General features: G+C 45.3%; 1 protein-coding gene across 5 annotated transcripts in view; it reads right to left on the bottom strand.

The window, feature by feature from the left end:
- Positions 1 to 18,440, bottom strand: part of Tiam2 (T cell lymphoma invasion and metastasis 2) — a 191,810-nt gene that overhangs the window by 6,311 nt on the left and 167,059 nt on the right. For all 5 annotated transcript variants that reach the window (XM_021186122.1, XM_029471057.1, XM_021186121.1 and 2 more), the window contains 7 exons: positions 9,339 to 9,518; positions 6,633 to 6,701; positions 5,520 to 5,645; positions 4,606 to 4,714; positions 2,872 to 3,051; positions 1,278 to 1,396; positions 14 to 122 (listed from right to left, as the gene is read on the bottom strand). In XM_021186122.1, the coding sequence (XP_021041781.1) occupies positions 14 to 122; positions 1,278 to 1,396; positions 2,872 to 3,051; positions 4,606 to 4,714; positions 5,520 to 5,645; positions 6,633 to 6,701; positions 9,339 to 9,518 (892 nt within the window). The remainder of the gene's footprint in view (positions 1 to 13; positions 123 to 1,277; positions 1,397 to 2,871; positions 3,052 to 4,605; positions 4,715 to 5,519; positions 5,646 to 6,632; positions 6,702 to 9,338; positions 9,519 to 18,440) is intronic.

Here is an 18,440-nt window from a genome sequence, read left to right as displayed (position 1 = left end):
AAGGAATACCAACCAAATACTGAGAGCTCAATGTCCTTCCTGGCTTTTCCTAGAGACAGGAATGGGTTCAACCAGGAGACTGTAGAGTGCATCAGAAGTTCCCCCATGGACAGCTCTGTCACCTACATTGTCAAAACAAACAAAGATGTGGAAACCATGGAGATTTTGATGTTAGACACAGAATTGTACACATGTGCTCACTGCTAAAATGTACATGCTTACTGTTTTATTTATATAGTCTCCATCAGCACAGTGAAGTGATGGAATGTCTGCAAATGTGAGGCAAGCGTCAAGCCGCGCCCCATTAATAATATTAGTAATAGAGATGCTTTATGCTTCCTGCCTGTGGACCAGGGTTTTACCACTGAGCTACATCCCTGGCCTGGGCCTCTTTTTACTTTTTGTTTTGAGACTGGGTCCTTCTAAATTTCTTAGGCTGACCTTGAACTTACCCTAAAACCCAGGCAGGCTTTGATACTGCAATTCTGTATCAGCCTCCCAAATAGCTGGGATTGCAGGACTGTTTACTAATAGGAAGTGGTACATTTTTTGCTTAAGTATGTATGTTAGTACACACATAGGTGACAATTCTGCCACAGAAGCCATGCTCATCTAAGGAGTCTGTTTACTTAGCGTTTACTTCAGGTTGATAAACTACATAGAGCTGCTAATAAAATACACCTAATTGACCTAAATTAAAAAAAAAAAAAAAAAAAAAGGAGCTCTGTCCCTTTTCAGTTCCTGCCACTTTCTACTTCTTATATGTGCTTTAAAAGCTCATTATTCTAAGTTTAGCAACCACACAAAAGTGAAAAGCACACAAAACACAGAATGTCACTGATCACTTGGTCTGCTTGAGTAAGCAGGCAATCGCTTATATCCAATGCCAAAACAGAACGGTCACCAGGAAGGAACAAGCCCCATATTTTATCCACATGCTAAGCTCCTTCCTTCCTCTATTCCCCAAGCCCTGCCTTCCATGGGGTCTAGTTTCTGGATCTACAACTCCACTTGCATAGGGAAGGAAAGAGGTGGGAGAAGCCAGCTCTGGTGTTTCTGTTGCCTCTGTACAATGCTAACATGACACGGTTACATTGTTAGACTAGTTGAATACATTTTACACTACATTTCTCTATGAATTATATAATTACTTTATATGTTAAGAGCAAAAAATGGCTTTGTGTCCCCCAGGAAAGCCTAACAAGTAGCTACTCTGGAAGTTACCCTAAGCTTATCCACCCAGCCATGAAGCTGCCCAGTCCAAAGCCCCCACTGACTTCCTTCTCTGTGCCACTCTGCTCTGCCACCAGCTGGTCAAACACCATCCCGTAATCCTCGTAGATCTTCTGCATCTCATTGATGTGACTGGCGACTTTTTCCATGGCCTTTAGTGCTTCTGAAAAATATGAGAGTATGCTTGCTTATTCTGAATCCCATCAAATGCCAACATGGGAGTCCAGCTGTCAACAAGTGGTAACATGATTGAGGTACAGCCCATTTAATGCAGGTGTTACGATCGAGGGTAGTCAGACTGTCTTCTACCTCAAATCCTCTCAGAAATGAGGTGACTGTGAAAAGTGCCATTCATAAAGCTAGCCTTGGCCCAGCTACACATCTTAACTGTTTTATGTGTCCCCAAAGAACACAATGACTGTAACCAATACCATATTGCAGAATATAAAACAGGGCTCTAGAGGAAAAATGAGTAGTGGCGCCAGAATTGAGCCCAACATGCCAGGCCTCAGGAGAGCTGCTCTTCCAGTCAGTGTCTCCTCTAAACTACCTGGCAGGCTAGGAATCCAGCATAGTTGCTCAGTTTCAGTGTCAGAGGACAGGAGGCGAGGCTCAGTGCTAGCACCTGCTTCCAACACATAGACCTAGAGTCTGGCTCTCCAGTTCAAGGGAAAAGTGCACTACTTCTGGTGTCTGTAAATTACAAATACCCAACTGTCCAACTGTGAGCTCAGTTGTTTGCATTCTACTTGCTATTTGTCTATAACTTGGGCAAGGGGCATATGAGAGACAAAGGACTAATTGCAATTTATATCATTTACTTGTACAATTTAGCATTCATGTAAAAAAAATCCTGGCTTCATTGGTTATGATACCAAAGTATGTATACATTGGAAAAACAAGTTTGCTTTATATTCTTCTCAGTGCAACTAACCTGCTTCTGTGTGGGAATGTTGTTGTGGCTCATAGACCTGCTAGCCTTAACATGTGGGAAGCAAGTCACTTCCTCTCTGAGCCTAAGGGACACTTAGCTCTCATCTCCAGAGCCCGGGTGCTATTGTCAAACCATACCTCAGGTCAGGTCATTGTAGCCATCCCCTGTGAGACACCAGCCACCAAGGTATCAACGGCCACTGGATGCCTGTTGTTGGATCTGAACACTACTCAAAGATCTCCACAAGGTGGCACCCCATGCAGCAAGCATGAGCCTTGGCTGTAGCACAGCCAAGGCCACAGAAAGTGCAAGAAAGACTTCTTATAGCACTGTTCACTGGCCAAGTGGCCTGTGGTCTTCCACTTTAACTCACTAGACCTAAATTACACTAGTTTAAAACTTTAAATAGAATCACCGCTCTTGATCAATTTAGTAAGAGCAATCTCACTGCAAGATTCCCTGTAAGCCAGGTGCAGTTATGTACACCTCTAGTCCCAGCACTCAGAAGAGAAGGGAGACATAGCTCTGTGAGTTTCGGTCTACATTGAGCACCTCAGAGGATGGCTACATTGAGCTGTTTTCTTGTGTAGTAGATGTAACTGAGATGAGCAGTTACAGTACCGGGGATTCCTGGGGAAGAACTATGGACACCCAGAAAGCACTCTTGACCAGCTTGAATACAAGCAGCCTCCCTCCAGCCTTACCTGTCAGGTGATAGTGTTCTTCACTCTCATGGTCAGTCAGTGACACCAGCTCCTTGAGAAGCAGAGGATACTTGAGCACTCTCTGAACAGGCTTGATGAGATAAGACTCCAGCGTGGAGGAGTGCTGCTTGGTGGGATTTCGGGCATCCAGAAAAGCCTTGAAGGCCTTGTCCGTTTTAGCTGTAACCAATGGATAAAAGATCCTTAGGAGAACATGGTGGATGAATTAAACTGCATTTTACATACTTCCACGGTCCTAATGCCGTTCAATAATAAAACCAACTGCTTCCATGGGTCAGGTACACAGTTCTAGGGACCAGAGTAGAACAGAGCAGCAAGCCTCTTTGTCACACCACTGACAGAGCCTGCAAGTGAAGGTAGCTTACTAGGATTGTAGAGGAAATGTACAGTCCACACTCTAGAGAAGGATGTGACATCACAGTGTAGCCTTGAATACCCATGATTGGTCTAGGTGGCCTAAAGATGGACTTCAACTACAAGGAAAGCATTAGCTCTCCTGCCCTCGCACTTACTCTATATACTATTGAAAAGTAGTGTCACCCCACCTCTGAAGCTTTCACCACACAGCTTCAAGCAGACCAGACCTGCTTACAGTTCCTCCCACCAAATGTGGGGATCCCTGAGCAGCCAGAACTGTCTCTCTCCCGTGTCAGTGTCATGACAGGCACATATGATTGGGCAGCCAACACGCTGGCCATCACACCAGGTTTCCCTGGTTGCCATTGGCAGACCAGCCATTTAGAGTCCAACCAGTTTGGATGAAGAAATACCCTTGTTAGGTTATATCTCAAGGATAAAATCAATAGCACACAGATGACACTGACCGCCAGACCACGTAAGTGTCAAGATGATGATCCTTCATCTTTATGGCAAAGGACAGGTTGGAGTGCACGTTTTTTTGTTTTACTCTACACCATCCATAACAAGGTATGTGCGAAAAGAAGCTAGATGCCCTCAGTCCTTCATTGAAAGTGGCCTGAAAAGATGGATTTGGCCATTTGGCAAACTCACAATCATTTGAAGCATTCCTAGAAACCGAAGTTTTGGGGGGTCTTTGTTTGGTTTATTTGTTTGTCTGTTTGGGGTTTTTTGTTTTGTTTTGTTTGTATTCTTTCTTCTTTTTTTTAACTTGAAATTTTTGGGATACTATGAAGTTCTGCATCTCAATCAAATGGGTTTAAGCTGCTTCAGTAGAAACGTTAAACCCAAGATTGTAGAAGAAACCTTTCCACGTGCCCCATGAACATACGAGAAGGTTGCCACATCACCTTCATGACAGTGAAGGAGTGGGCAGCCTCTGGGAGGCTGTTTTTCCCAGTTCCACCAGGAAAACCACCTTAGTTATCTGCCTCCTAGAAGTTTGATGGTGGGGTTCTTTTATAGCTCCACAGGCCTAAGAAAGTTAACAGAATTGTAGAAAATAAAAAACAGTATGCATTCTCTCCACTCATCCAAGGCTTGTGGCTGGAATGCTTTTACAGGAAAAGCAAAAACAAAACAAAACAAAAAAACAGTGAAGTGACACATGACAAAGCTTGGAACCCACCAGCCCACCACCACCATCACTGCAAATAATGAAAACTCTCCCTCTTGCTTTTATCAAGAGAGGAGGACAAACCATGAAAATTATATTTAGCTTTTTACTTGCTGGATGCAGACCTATCCCTTATTAACAGTTTTTAAAAAGCACTATAAAAGGTATCAACTACTTACCTCGCTCTAGAACCCTCTGTACTTTAATGTGGTTGGCACAGAATCCACTGTATAGTTTAAAGTGATCCGCATAGTAGAGGAAAGAACCTCCCAGGGAGAACAGCAATTTCTAGAAGGGAGGAGAGAAGGTTAAATCAGACATGCCTTGCATGTGCTCTGACTTCAGCAAAGAATTTGCTTCTGACAATTGTCAGTACTGTTCTGTTCAGTCTGTAGATGGAGAACAGTCTAAGCATTGCCCTAGCAGACCTTAGACTGGTGGGAAAGGTTCTGACAGACACCTCCTGGAAGCAGATTAACTATCTGATGGAATTCACTACAAATGGGCTAAGGCACTGTTTCTCAATCAACTTCTGATGGCCTTGGGCAGCCCCTGTGAAAGGGTCATTAGACCCCCAAAAGGATCACAACCAACTGGTTGAGAACCACTGGCTTAAGGGGTGGGGTATGGAGACTCTCAGAACCACCTACTCCTTACTTGGGATGAATCGTTCCTACTGTATGCTTCTAACTTCCTTTCTACTGCCTTCCCTCTCACCTCTGGAAGAACTCCCTGTCAGCCACGGTCCTTACAATTACTCTTCTCAAGGACAAAGCTCCCTGATAGCCGTCTGAAATCCACGTTCTCCAGCCCAGTTTCCCAAGACCTCATAAGAGAGGCACCCAGTACAGGGGAGCTGCTCTTGCTTTAAAAGAAGTTTCCACTACAGTACTTTTCTTGAAAGTCATGGAGTAGATGTGCTGGATCAGGTGATCCAGACTGACCCCTGAACACAGGGGCTAAACTACGAAGCTGCCTTTCCCCACCCACAAAGCAAGCAATGCAATAAAAACACTGAATTCACCTACATGGAGGAAAGAAATTTACATCCTACTCACCTACATTTGCGTTACTCCAAATTCAAAATACTTACTCGAAACTGTGAGGGGGTTTCCAGGACACTAAAGTCTGAGGAAGCAGAGATTGCATCCTCCAACGTCTCCAGGAACACCTTTTGAAACTCCAGCATCTCTGGCAGGCTCCCAAAAAGTGACTCCATCTACATGAAAGGTGGGGTGTAAAAAGATGTGGCCAGGACAAGCTAGGCTCCCTCAGCCCCGTGCACAGGAAGTGCACCCTAGACACAGGCAAAAGCAGAGCCTTACATAGCATAGTCACAGGGGTATAGTCTACACCTAGAGAGACCCAACTCCATCTCCCTACAATTCCACAGTTCAAGGTTACTTTTTAAGTGGATTTGGAATTTAAAAATAAGGGAAAATGGAAATTAGATTAAAAAAACCTAATTCCTATGATTTAATATTAATAATCCATAAACTGAAAAGTAACTTTTGGCCATACCTCCTGAAAAAAAAAATCATCCTTCTGCCTTTGTAAATATTCCACTGAGGTTTCTGGAGCAGAGGACACACACAAGACTTTCTGAAGAGCTTTCAACTTGGGTGTGTTCATTAGGAATCTACAGTTGGCCAGCCGGTGGTGGCACATGCATTTAATCCCAGCACTTGGGAGGCAGAGGCAGGCAGATTTCTGAGTTTAAGGCCAGACTGGTCTACAGAGTGAGTTCCAGGACAGACAGGGCTATACAGAGAAACCCTGTCTTGAAAGGAAAAAAAAAAAAAAAAAGGAATCTACAGTTGTTTTCTAGGACTGTTGTATCCAGCCTGCAATCCATGGGTTACATGAAGCCACAGACAGCTATAGATACAGCCCAAACCAAAGTCACAAACTTAAGTAAAATGTGTTCTTTGCATCTGGCATGATGGCATAGACTTTAATCCTCACAATGGGGACATAGAGGATGGCAGATCTCTGTGAATTCAAGGCCAGCCTGGCCTACATAGTTCTTGGCCAGCCAAAACACAGCACAAAAGCAACAACAATAACAACAACAAAGCAGTTTTGTTCCCCCACCCACCCACCTCGTGGTTCTTGGGTACAACAAACCCTGAAGGTAAGAGCATCATTTTGTGTTGTTAAATTGTTAAAAAGGCTAAGAGGCAGAAGGAAGGTGTTTGCTATTTACCTCATCTTGGGTAAGAAAGGTCTCATTCTGAAGTGGCTCCAAGTATAGTTCAAAGAGGCAGCTCAGATCCTGAAAGCCAAGAAAAGAGTCTCTTTAATACATAAATCTTCAGAATAACCAGTTGATTCCGGTAGCCCAGGCAGCAGCTCCAAAGACTTCCATTAAAAATGGTGGCATGTATCCTGTTGAAATTCTTGCCCTTCAAAGTGGTTATCGTTGAAAACAAAGATTAATGACTCCATACCTCTGTCTCCTCGATTGTACAGATTGACTATATGTTATCAGCAACCACTCTGCCGTTAACTTCCTGTTGACAGAACAGGCTACTGTGACAGCCTCTGTGTGGAGTTGTGACTTCAGACTGAAACCAGCAAAATTTCCAACTTATGTGTTCAGATGCAAGAACACCAACATTGAGCAGCCAAGCTGTTTACAACCTAAGCCACACTTGAGTCTCTACTGGTCTAGTCACTAGGAGAACACAACAGTGGAAATATTTACATAACCCACTAAAGTTTCTATTTAAGAACTTGAAGCCAAAAGCAATATATATTTTAGTGACAGCAAAGACTTCTTTGGGCTTTCATTCATTCTGAAGAATCAGGAGTCAGATGTCTAGAGCTAGTTGACTACTATGCAGACTCACTACGTAGACCAGATTAGCCTTGAGTCTGCCAGCTTCTACCTCCTGTAGAACTGACTGCCTGCCTTTACAAGGGAGAAGTCTTAGACTGCTTGAAGCCCCGAGGCCCCAGAACTGAACTAGTGACCACTGTGAGAGCAAACCCAACACTGCCAGCTCTTCACAATGCAAAAACCTCCCTGCCTTTCCTTCCCTCCTTCCCTTTCCACATGTACAACAACCTGGGAATGTGAGGAGGGAAGGTGGCTGTGAGTTACTAGATCAAATCTCAGGGAAACACAGATGTGAATAATTTCATGCATAATTTCACAGATGTGAATAATTGCATGCAGATTTGGAGTTAGGTCCAAGCAGGACAATGAAGAAAATCCTGTGTTAAGTCAGCAACAAGAAATGAAAGAATAGTAGGGGATATATGTGAACTATAAGTCTGCATTGAACACTGGTTATTTTGTCGCACAGTCACTTCTATTCAGACTAATGCCACTTGCCCAGAGGACTTGCTGCACAGCAGGAGTGGGTCATACTAAGCCATGGGTGGCAAAGAGCCTCTGTCCTATAAAATCAAATGGCAGAGTTCCTGCAAGGAAAGAAGAGTTGGCCCTTCCTCGACTACCTGCTCACCCATCTACCTCAGTAGCCTAGCCCTTACTGGAAATGGCCCTGCTAGAACAGTGTACTCCAAATCCATTCTGTTCCCAACTCTGTGCTGGACACAGCAGGTTCTGTGATGCTGTTCAAATGTCTGATGGCTCCAGAGCCCCAAGCACTCACAGCTTCCAGAGCTGCTTGAACAAGTTTACTGGGTCACTGAAGAAATTCTGAGCACCCTGGAAGTCCCTATCTTCCACAGGACAAGGAATACTGCAAAGTGAAGCCAAAATCTTTCTAGCTTTTCTTTCCCTCCCAAAGACCAATACAAGAGGCACTGGAGCCAACGGTGACTAAAATTTCTGACAATGTATTGGGAATTAGTAGCAGCACACTAAGCTCGAATTGGCCTTGGTTGGTTGGTTGGTCGGTTGGTTGGTTGATTTGATTTGGTTTGATTTGGTTCTAGACAAAGTCCAGTATATCTCAACCTGGCCTCAAACTCATTATGTAGCTGAGAATAACAGCTGCTGATCTTCCTTCCTCTACTTGCAGCATGCTGGGATTACAAGCATGCACCATCATATTCAGTTCAGCAGTATCACACCCGGGGCTTTGCACATGTCTGGCAAGCCCTGTACTAACTGCCTACATTCCCAGTGCTTGGGTAACAGCCACATGTGTGCCAATGTGTAACTGTGGACTTAACAGATGTGCAAGAATTTCTGGAAGGCTGGTGACAAGCACAGGGAACAACACGGAAGTTGGAGGGCTCCTTCCAAAGGACATGCAGCACTACAAGCCAGCCCAGGCCTGAATTCCCAGCCACTGTCCTGGGCCATGCCCTTCCAGAGATATGACAAATGGAGCAAGCTTAAGATAGCCCCAAAGCACCAGCAAATGCTTAAAGCAAAGAATACTATATTCCCAATCTCCTATGTTAATAGAATGTTTCTCAAAGTACTAACTAGGGGCTGGCTGATCAGATAAACGAATTCAGTGGGTACCCAAGACCACGGTAGCTATGCCTTTGCTGTAGTATGATGAAGTGCCTCCAGTCTACACAGAGCTTCCCGTGGATAGGGCTGACCACCGGGATTCTGAGACCCTATATTCAGGGCCTCTGGGGTATAGATTGCTCCCCAGCTCCTCATAACCCAAAGTGATCTCTACTCTTCTTGCTGAAGCAGTGTAGAGTCTGTTCCCACAGATTGCAAATAATGAACTCCAACATCTGTTTCCATAGTGAAAGCTGCCTTGGCAACAAAAGGAGCCAAGAATCCAAATTTTCGGAGTCTTCTCAGTTCTTTTACCCACTCAACCTGCCCACCCTTCCCCGCAGCAGTTCACCTCAGGGAGCACATGTCTACATCCTGAGTGGCAGCTGTCCCAGGCAGAGGCAATCTCAGGCATCCACCAGCTTGACATCATCATCAACAAAGGGGTGTGCATGCCCCACCACTTCCCATTACCTTCACATAAGACTTCTCTGTGTCTACAAGCTCCTGGATGACTTTCCGGAGGCGATCTGCATCTGAGAGGTGACGAGCCAGAGGCCTGGGAGGTGGGTCATGGCTCTCTGTTGGTGCTTCCATACTGGTGGTGTGGGTGTCGTTCAAGTCCCTGCAGAGCTCCGCAATCTGGTCAGCGCTCTGAGAGATGACGAGAGAGGGAAGGCCATGCTCAGGACACTGCTTGCCAGTGTTGTATATGCACCTCACCTAGAACACCAAGTGTTTCATCTGCACCAAGCACACGGTCAGGAGTCTCACAAAGACATGGATCTAGGGCCAATAGCTTCATTCACTTCAGACTACTCTCACTATTACCCAAGAGTCCTGTAAGGAAGACAGCATCTATAGTGTTTTCCTTTGGTATACAACATCCTTCACTCTCACAAGAGCTGTGAATGGTTCTTTAGCACTAAAATCAGTGTCAGGAATGAGACTGCCTACTTGTTGTTGGGGTTGCTCTAAAAATCCAGACACAGAGTTTTCTAAACAGTCAGGAATGAGACTGCCTACTTGTTGTTGGGGTTGCTCTAAAAATCCAGACATAGAGTTTTCTAAACAGTCAGGAATGAGACTGCCTACTTGTTGTTGGGGTTGCTCTAAAAATCCAGACACAGAGTTTTCTAAACAGTACATACAGGAGGCAGATTCACTGAATCCATTCTGTCCTCAGCAGTTGACTGAACCAGCTTTCCATCTCCCAGTCTGGGAAACTCAGACATGGTGAGGTACCATGCAATTTCAGGATGGCTTGGTCCCAGTCTGCCTGAAGTTCTCCCCTCAGATCTAACTATGTGGCCTGTGCCATGTAGCAGTTATAAATGAGACCACTCAAGCTGGCTATGCATATACCAGGATAGAATAGAAGGTAAGACAGGGATCATAGGTGTCAGAAAAAATAAATGCCATTCTGGCCCACCATCCTTTTCTTCCACCACCACCCCACCACCATCCTTTTCTGTTCCAGCTCCTCTGCTTCCCAACATAGTGTCTTCATTTGGTGGAAAGACAGAATCAAGACCAAAACCCTCAACAGTGATCCTCTGCCTGGCCTTGCTATCCAGTTCAATGAATATCGACCAATCCTGTTCAGTCTCCAAAGAAGTGAAGAGGGTAGTTGCTGCCCAAGAAAAGAAGACCTGCCAAGGTTAGAGACATCAAAGTGCAGACTGGGACAGTCTGGAAACCAGCAAGAGGGGGAGTCGGAGAGATGGAAAGACCACCCTGGGATAGAAAACCATGGAAAAATCAGCTAAGATTGTAATGTGGTCCTAAGTGGTGCATGACCCAAGAAAGAACCACAGCATGAGCTAATGATGCAGTAGGAAGCATGGACCCAGTAATGTTCAGAGCCTAAATCAAGGGGCTAGTGGAAAGGAAGTGAGGCTCTCACCTACTGCATTCTCTTTTGCATGAATCCTGGTTTGTAGCACAGGATGAGATAAAGGAGAGATGTTGTTTACAACTGGACATGCAGACTTCAAAAGTGTTTGCTTCAAAACAGTTCAAGCAGAAAAACAATTTTCTTTGAGCATATGTATTTTTACTTGTTTTCATTTTTAAATTTGAACATGAATATTTCTGGTAATGCCCGTCAGAAGATGGATATAAAATTCAATAGGAAAACAGATATGGAAGGCCTGGGGCATAGATCAGTTGAGTGTTCTCCTAGGTTGCAACAAATTTCCTGGGTTTGATCCAAAGCACCATGAAAGCCAACTTGGGCATGATAGTGTACATCTGTAATCCCAGCATTCAGGAGGCAGAGGCAGGATGATCAGAAGCTAAAAGTCGTCTTCAACTACAAAACAAGTTCAAGGCTTGCCTGAGCTAAATCGAATACTGTGCCCCACCCCTTGCCAAAAAGATATGGATCTGAAGGCTTTGGAATACTGTTTTCCAAGTGTCCCATATCATCAGATTTTAGATCTGTTTTGGAAGCTCCAACACTGTGCATCACATCCTAACAGCACAAGCTCACAGGAAGCGCAACCAAAAGGTGGCAGCCTTTCTCTTCCAGGACCTGAGGAACTTGAAAGAATGTGACTAAGACACTCAAAGACTCCTGGCTTCCTCCTCCTCTCGGGTGGACCCCAGCCTCACATTAGTTTTTAACCAAACATGGTGCAATCCTGAGCCAGAACCCCTGGGGCCCCATCATAGGTGGGGATTTTGGTTGGTTGGTTTTGGTTTTGTTTTGTGAGATAAGGTCTTGGGAGGCCTGGCAGCTTCCTAAATAGACCAGGCTTGCTCTGAACTTGCAGCCCTCTCTCTTCTGCACCTCTCAAGTGCAGAGAATACAGGGGTGTGTAACTACACCCCACTGTGGGATTGTTGTTGAGATAGTCACCCTATGCATCCCTTGCAACTTTGCATTTGAGGTCCCTCTACCTTGCCCTCCCAAATGTTAGATTACAAGGATGCACCACCTTGCCCAACACCAAGGATACACCAAATGATCCTGAAGTATGGCCTTCAGGAGAACCGTTGGTCTCCCCATCAGGACAGCTACACCCGAGCGGGCTTCCCAAGACTGGCATTGACTCCAGCTTATCACCTTTACCCAGGATGGAAACATAGAAGCTGCATAGTCTATGTTTGCATGCAGAAAAGAACACTGGCAGAATCGCATCCAGACAATGGCTCTGGTTCTAAGCCTAGTCTCCTACTGGCTACTAAAAAGCCAGTGATAATTACTGGCTCTAAAACTTACTTGAAATCTCTATTCTGAGACTTGCACCACAAACTCAGACAATGCAGTTTCGGTAGTCCTGAGAGCTAATAGTCTCCAGAGCTGTGGAATCTATATTAAGCTTGCATATACCGCACAAAATAAGATCTGACAAAATGCACCCTAAGTTAAATGGCATCTGGTGAGATTACAGCTTTGCCTTGCTGCAATGTCAAAAATCACACCTAACAATGTGGTGTTAAAATAACCAGGCTTCAAAAATAAAATATCTTGCCATTTTGGAAATTCAGAATTCATTTTAAAAACACTTCTCATAGAATCGAGTTCCAAGAAGTGAATGTTAGCCGAGTTATTTCAGTGGCAAATTTACTTGTCACGGTCCCGAGATTAAGTGCTCAGAGCCGCACAGGTGCCCATTGAACACTTCACAGTTTAAGCCAAGGCTTAAAGGTGGCTTTAAGGATCACAAGGAGGCAGGGCTCATAGACTTGATAACAAATGTTTTTAAAGATGCATGTGAAAGCTTCTCATGGATACAGATCACTTCCTCTACTACCAACGATGATAAGCATCAGACAGTAAAAGGCCACAGTCTATGCGAGTATAGTTAAGTCACTTAGGCGCAGTGACATTTGTGAGTCTTCTGCATCCTTATTGATGAATATATAGCAGCCTTGACTATCTGACAGATGACTGCACCCTTCACTATGTGGATCTAGGAGAAGAGGAAACGTGCCTTTGCCAAGTGCCTGCGCCACACCACACTTAGGAGATCCTCCCACTGAGCATGCCATCATCTCGACTTTGGCATAGCCCACTAATACGTTGTAAATGGTGACAAGCTATTCACAGCACCGGCCACCCATGGGCAGAGAGAACCTGTTCTTCCTGTTGCCTCTGCCTACCAAAGGGGGTCTGGGCTCTCTTGCTCCAGGTAACAGAAGGATGAGACATGGCTGCTTCAAGTGGTGAATGCAAGGAACACCTTTGCACAGGTCATTTCAGGGACAATGGGCAAGTCTGTCAGGCCGTCCAGACCTCAGCCCGAAGGAGGCTGCTTTAAAAGCAAAAGTCATGGTTCCAAGTTGGAGGTAGGCATGTATGAAGGCTCAGAGCAGTGGGCACGGCGAACAGAGAGTACCAGCCTACTCAAGCAGGAGCCAACTCTTTTGTTTTTCAGTGTGTAGCAATCAGTAGTAATGGACTTATGGTCGGCCTCGGGGTTTTCAGGAGGATAGAAAACATTCACTTTGTGAATCTCTTAAAAAGAATAAATGAATTTTTTTCCCCTTAAAACTGTTTTGAAAGGTAATGTACAGACACTCTCCTCCCATACCCCCAACACAACATGTTCTTTCAAGTTTTTTTTGCTTTAGCATGGCAGTGCACAACCAAGAGCCTAACACTGGAAAGTCTTGAGCACAAGGATTGCAACATAAAGGCTAGCCTGGACTACACACTGAGACCTTATCTCCAAACAAATTAAAATTGTTGGGTATTTACTCGGAGCCACCAAGTTTGGTCCCCACTTGAAAACAATTTCATCGTATTTACAGACAAGGCCTGACTCACTGAGGAACACTGAATCCAGACAGATGCCTGGGCAGAGTTCTCTGGGGTTTGTTTCAATGTGTGGCTAAGGCACCTTCTGCCTCCCTATAAAAAGAGGCAGCGTGTCTGTCTATTCTCAAGAAGCTCAGAAAAACATTTTAGGGGGATGGCACCCAAACTGCCTACAGTGAGCAAGCATCTAACCTCAGATACACTTTGGACGAAAAAGGACAGTGTCTTGCTCAAACCAAGTTCAAAGCAACAACCCTATAACCCTCCTAACCCAGAAACCAAGACACTTTTTTTATCAGAAAATACCAGAACAGCCTCTCTGTCACTTGGTTTGCAAAACCCCCAGATCACACAACAGCTCTAATGGTTGCCTTTTTCCTACTGGAAGACATACCCTGACTGGGTTTATTTCAGTTTCCTTGAGGGCTTTGGAACCTTAAAAGTAACTGCTGCGGGTTAAAGTACCTCCTATTATGAGCTACTGTGCTGGTCAGAAGCCCCCTGCTGCATAACTGAGCTATGGCCTCATCTTGATTGGTGTGCAACAGCGCCCCCATCCTTGGCTCCAGGTATGACAAGCTATTTTGTCTGCATGGCTTGAGCTCAAAAAAAAAAAAAAAAAAAAAAAAAAAAAAAAAAAAAAAAACATTTTCAGCCCATAAAACGAGATTCAAACTTGCTGGATAATGAGGTAATATTTCATATGGAAGCAACTGAAAGGGAAATGTCTAGTATGCTACTTTGAGATCCCAGCCTACAGTAAAAGCTTGGGATTGGGTATCAGCAGCAGATGTGACCAATATACTGACCCTTCAAATGCTATTCTGTCGGGGTGACTGGTCATACTGTAAACAATCTGGCTGAAATGAAAATATGAAGAGAAGACACATAAGACTCAATCTAACTCCTACTGAGATAATGGACCCTAAAGAAATGAGGCTTTCTCCCAGGAATTTCATGATGGGAAGAAGAAAGAGATACCAGACAGAGTGTGCACTTGTCTCCCAAAAAGAAACGTCACAGTCCTAAGACCTTGTTAGCATGAATCCTAGACAAAGACGGGTCGGTGTTGGCTGGGACCACACCTTGGCCAAGACTGTTTGGATGTACTTTTCCTTTGCCCTCTACTTAAGCTCTGGTCTCTTCTGGCCTGAAAGAAGGACTTGAGGGATTCACTAGATCTCTTGTCTCTCTTCCCCAAATGGCAACACTGAGTAAATCTCCTCCCTCTGCTTTCCACTATTAATTTGGCCCTTTTAATTGGCTTATTAAAGACTGCTGGCCAGGCCTGACTTGGAGCGCAGGTTATGCACACCTGCCCCCTTCCACCCCCCCAACTCTGATGGCAATAGCACAAATGTGTGTTCACTTACACACCTCTGGCTGCTGGCTCCTCCCCTCTTCTCTATCCCACACTTAGCAGTTTTATCTTAGGCCACCGACCTAAATCTGAGTCAAGTCTGCATAAGGACCACAAGGCTTCTCAATGCTCCAATCTCTCAGGCAGAAGAATCAGGTTGATGAGGCTTCTACTTTTAGAATACTAGCATTTTTGACCTGTTGGTGATGATTAACCTTAAGGATGCCCCAGCTCGGGCAAGGTAGGCAGGCAGGATATGGTTAGTATGCTCCATGTTCTCTTTTAAAGAAAAAAAAAAAATCCTCTGTTCACTGTCTAGAAGCCATGAGGAGGCTGTGTTCCCGAGCAAGCTCAGGGCAACCACAGTGTCATCTGTCACTTCTAGCAAATTAGTTAAGTCAGAAAAGTTTGCCTTCAGGGGAAAAGATGATTAAAAAGTACAAAGGACTTTCCCTCAACTCGCTCTGTGCTTCATCACTCATGTCTCTAATTTACAGAAAGAGCTAATATTACCAACATGACTGACACAGTAGATCTGGAGCCCCCAGCTGACAGGAGACTGCCCCAGAAAGGCTGATAAGCATCGGAGTGAGGACCACCTCCAGACTTCCCCTGAACAGCAGGGTCAGAGGTCTAAATTACATTTTGTGAGGCCCCTGGCTAGCGAGCCTACAGGCAACATGGCGATGCCTCAGCAGAATGGGGCTGAGATGACCAGTGATATCTGTCAAACCATTTGTCACAGTAGTAACAGTGAAACGATGGGCAAACCTGAAAATGGATCTCTGTTGGTATTATGCAGCATGCAGAAAGCCCTGAGTTCAATCCCCAAATCCCATAAACAGGAATGCTGGGCCCACACCTGTTATCCAAGCACTCCAGAAGGGGTGGCAGGTGAATCAGAGGTTCAAGGTCATTGTTCTGGCAAGTTCAGTGCCAGCATGGGCTACATGAGACCCTGCCTAAATAGAGAAAGAAGAAACGACTCAAGAGAATGACATTCTTGTCTTTAATAAAGAGAGCAAACAACAAATAGAGTACATCAAAATGGCCTGCCCCTCCCCTGCCACCCAACCAGAGTTCTGGCTTTAACGAGGCAAAAAGAGATGGTAAGCTATGAAATTAACTGTCAAATAAATTACAGTATGGAAATGCAATTCGAGTCACGGCAGCTACCTGTGGTGGAAGACACCTACTGTCCAAAGGAGAACAGGATTTGTTAGTGAGAGAAAGGGACCTGCGTTGCCAGGGATGCTAGTTAATAAATGGCTCTTACTGAGTGTTAGAGTTCCAGTTTAAGCAACACAGAGCAGAGGTGAATGTGCTTGGCTGAATTCCAATAAAGCTTTATTGATAATAATAGCCAGCAGACTGGATTTGACCCACAGCACACAATTTGGTGACACCTCTCCCTCTTGAATGGTCCTCTTTTAATTAGTTGTTCTAGAGTGGGATTATGGAAGTCTCTTGTATACATGGGTGTTGTGTTTGGCACCAGGCAGCTATCTCATTCCTCATGAACAAATCCGGTAAAGAAACCCAGTACCAAGCCAGGAGACATTGATAGACTGGCCATCCACTGCAGCCTCTGTAGGAGGAACATTCAAACATAGTGTTTTATGGGAAAAGAGGTGTTTGGCTGCACTGAAAGGCTGCTTACTCCTTGAAAGGTCCTTGGCAGAGGGATCTTCTCTTCTTTATTCCTGAATCCTGACCAGACTGCTGTTAAATAAGGAAAGCAAGCAGAAGGCAGGCAACGAGGACCCAAGCAGCCTTGGCACCTCTCCTGTTACCAGGAGCTTCTGGGCTGTTCCTGTTCCAGGAGCAGGGTGCCTGCCTGGGGCTATGGTGTGGGAAGCCATGTGGAGGCAGCCAGCCTCCCTCTCCCTACTAAGTACCATCTCTGCTTCCTCTACCTTCTCAGTTGCCCTGGGCTGCTTTTCCATGACACTTCGGAGGCTGCATGTGTCCTCCCTCACTCTGGGCCAATTTTACTTTGCCCTGTTCTGATACCCGTTGCAGCTACAGCACTCCTGCCCAGCCCTCCTCCCCATTCCTCTTCCATGTTTCGCCCATGGCTCCCAGCCTCTCCTGTTTGAGATGCTGTAGGTTGCCATGTCCTAGTCCCCATTCGGTGTGGCCAGAGGAGGAGCCTCATGGAAAATTTCTGATGAAATTGGATGGCTCTGGCTCGTTCTTTGAGGCAACCAAAAAATATATCCTTTTGTAATTTTGAAGATAAAAGAAGTTGAGACTTTAGACTCTAGAGATGGCTCTGCCCACTGGAAAAGCACTTTCAGTGGGAGCCCGAGGACCTGGGTTCAAATCCCCAGTACTTCTGTAAAGCCAGATGCAGTACTGTGTGTCTGGAACCCAGGGCTTGTATGGCAAGACAGGAAGCAGAATTCCTGGAAGCTCATGAGGCAGCTAATCTGGGGTATGCATCAGGAAAAAGCAAACAAGCAAACAAAACCCCAAATCAACAACAACGACACAATCCCCCTGAAAAACAAACAACCAAGACACTATGCATCAAATAAGATGGTGGCTGAGACTGACACTCAAGGTTGGCCTCTGACTTTGCATTCATGTCATTTATACATGTGCGCACTCACTTTCGAGTATGTGCAACACACAAGGATTATAAAAGAAAATGACAGTTTGCTGGGCAGTAGCTTTCACTGAGCCCTTGGCTGTACTGCGCCTATACTTGGTGGGTTATTCATACACATTTTCCCCCTCATTTTCCTCCTCCGAGTCACCTATAGTATGTGATCTTCACGGATAGGAACTGAGTCAGGGAGAAGTTAGTTATGGTCACTTAGGTGCTTGCCATGCCAGGGTTTTAACTCCACAACCTGCCTCTCCCACCCCCCCCCCTGTGTGTGTGTGTGTGTGTGTGTGTGTGTGTATGTGTGTGTGTATCACCTTCCTTAAAAGAGGCATTTGTTTGAGGACATGGCCCAGAGACCAAGGAGCCAGAAACTTTGGGTTCTGGCTGCAAACTGGAGGAAAGAAGGGGAGAGGCCATGAGGATCAGTGTTCAGGATTTGCCCAGGCCTTTGCGTTGCTGTTCTGGACATGGGCCCTGCAGGTGGCAGGAACCATTTGCTTGGCGTACTATACCAAGACTGCAAAACCCAGGGCCAGGGAGGTTCTCTGCTTGTAACTGCTATTCCAGGACTTCCTCTCCTTGGCAGCAAGGTTCCTACCTCATGTTTCCCATACCTCCTGGCGAAGAGAGGCCCTATCTCTTTCTTCCCATGTCCACCTGTGTGACCTGCCTCAGGCTCACCACCACCCCCATCCCCACACTGGCCCTCAGTTCCTGCAAAGTCCCCACCCCCCTCAACCAACGTTAGACTTTATTTCTCTGTAGTCACAGTTCTGTGTTCATGTGCCTGGCCTCATCTATCCAAGACAGCTTCCTCTGTCAATTTCCACAGGT

This window comes from Mus caroli, chromosome 17 (genome assembly GCF_900094665.2).
Source record: "Mus caroli chromosome 17, CAROLI_EIJ_v1.1, whole genome shotgun sequence".
Taxonomy (NCBI): Eukaryota; Metazoa; Chordata; class Mammalia; order Rodentia; family Muridae; genus Mus; species Mus caroli.
This window is presented reverse-complemented; position numbering and strand designations above follow the sequence as displayed.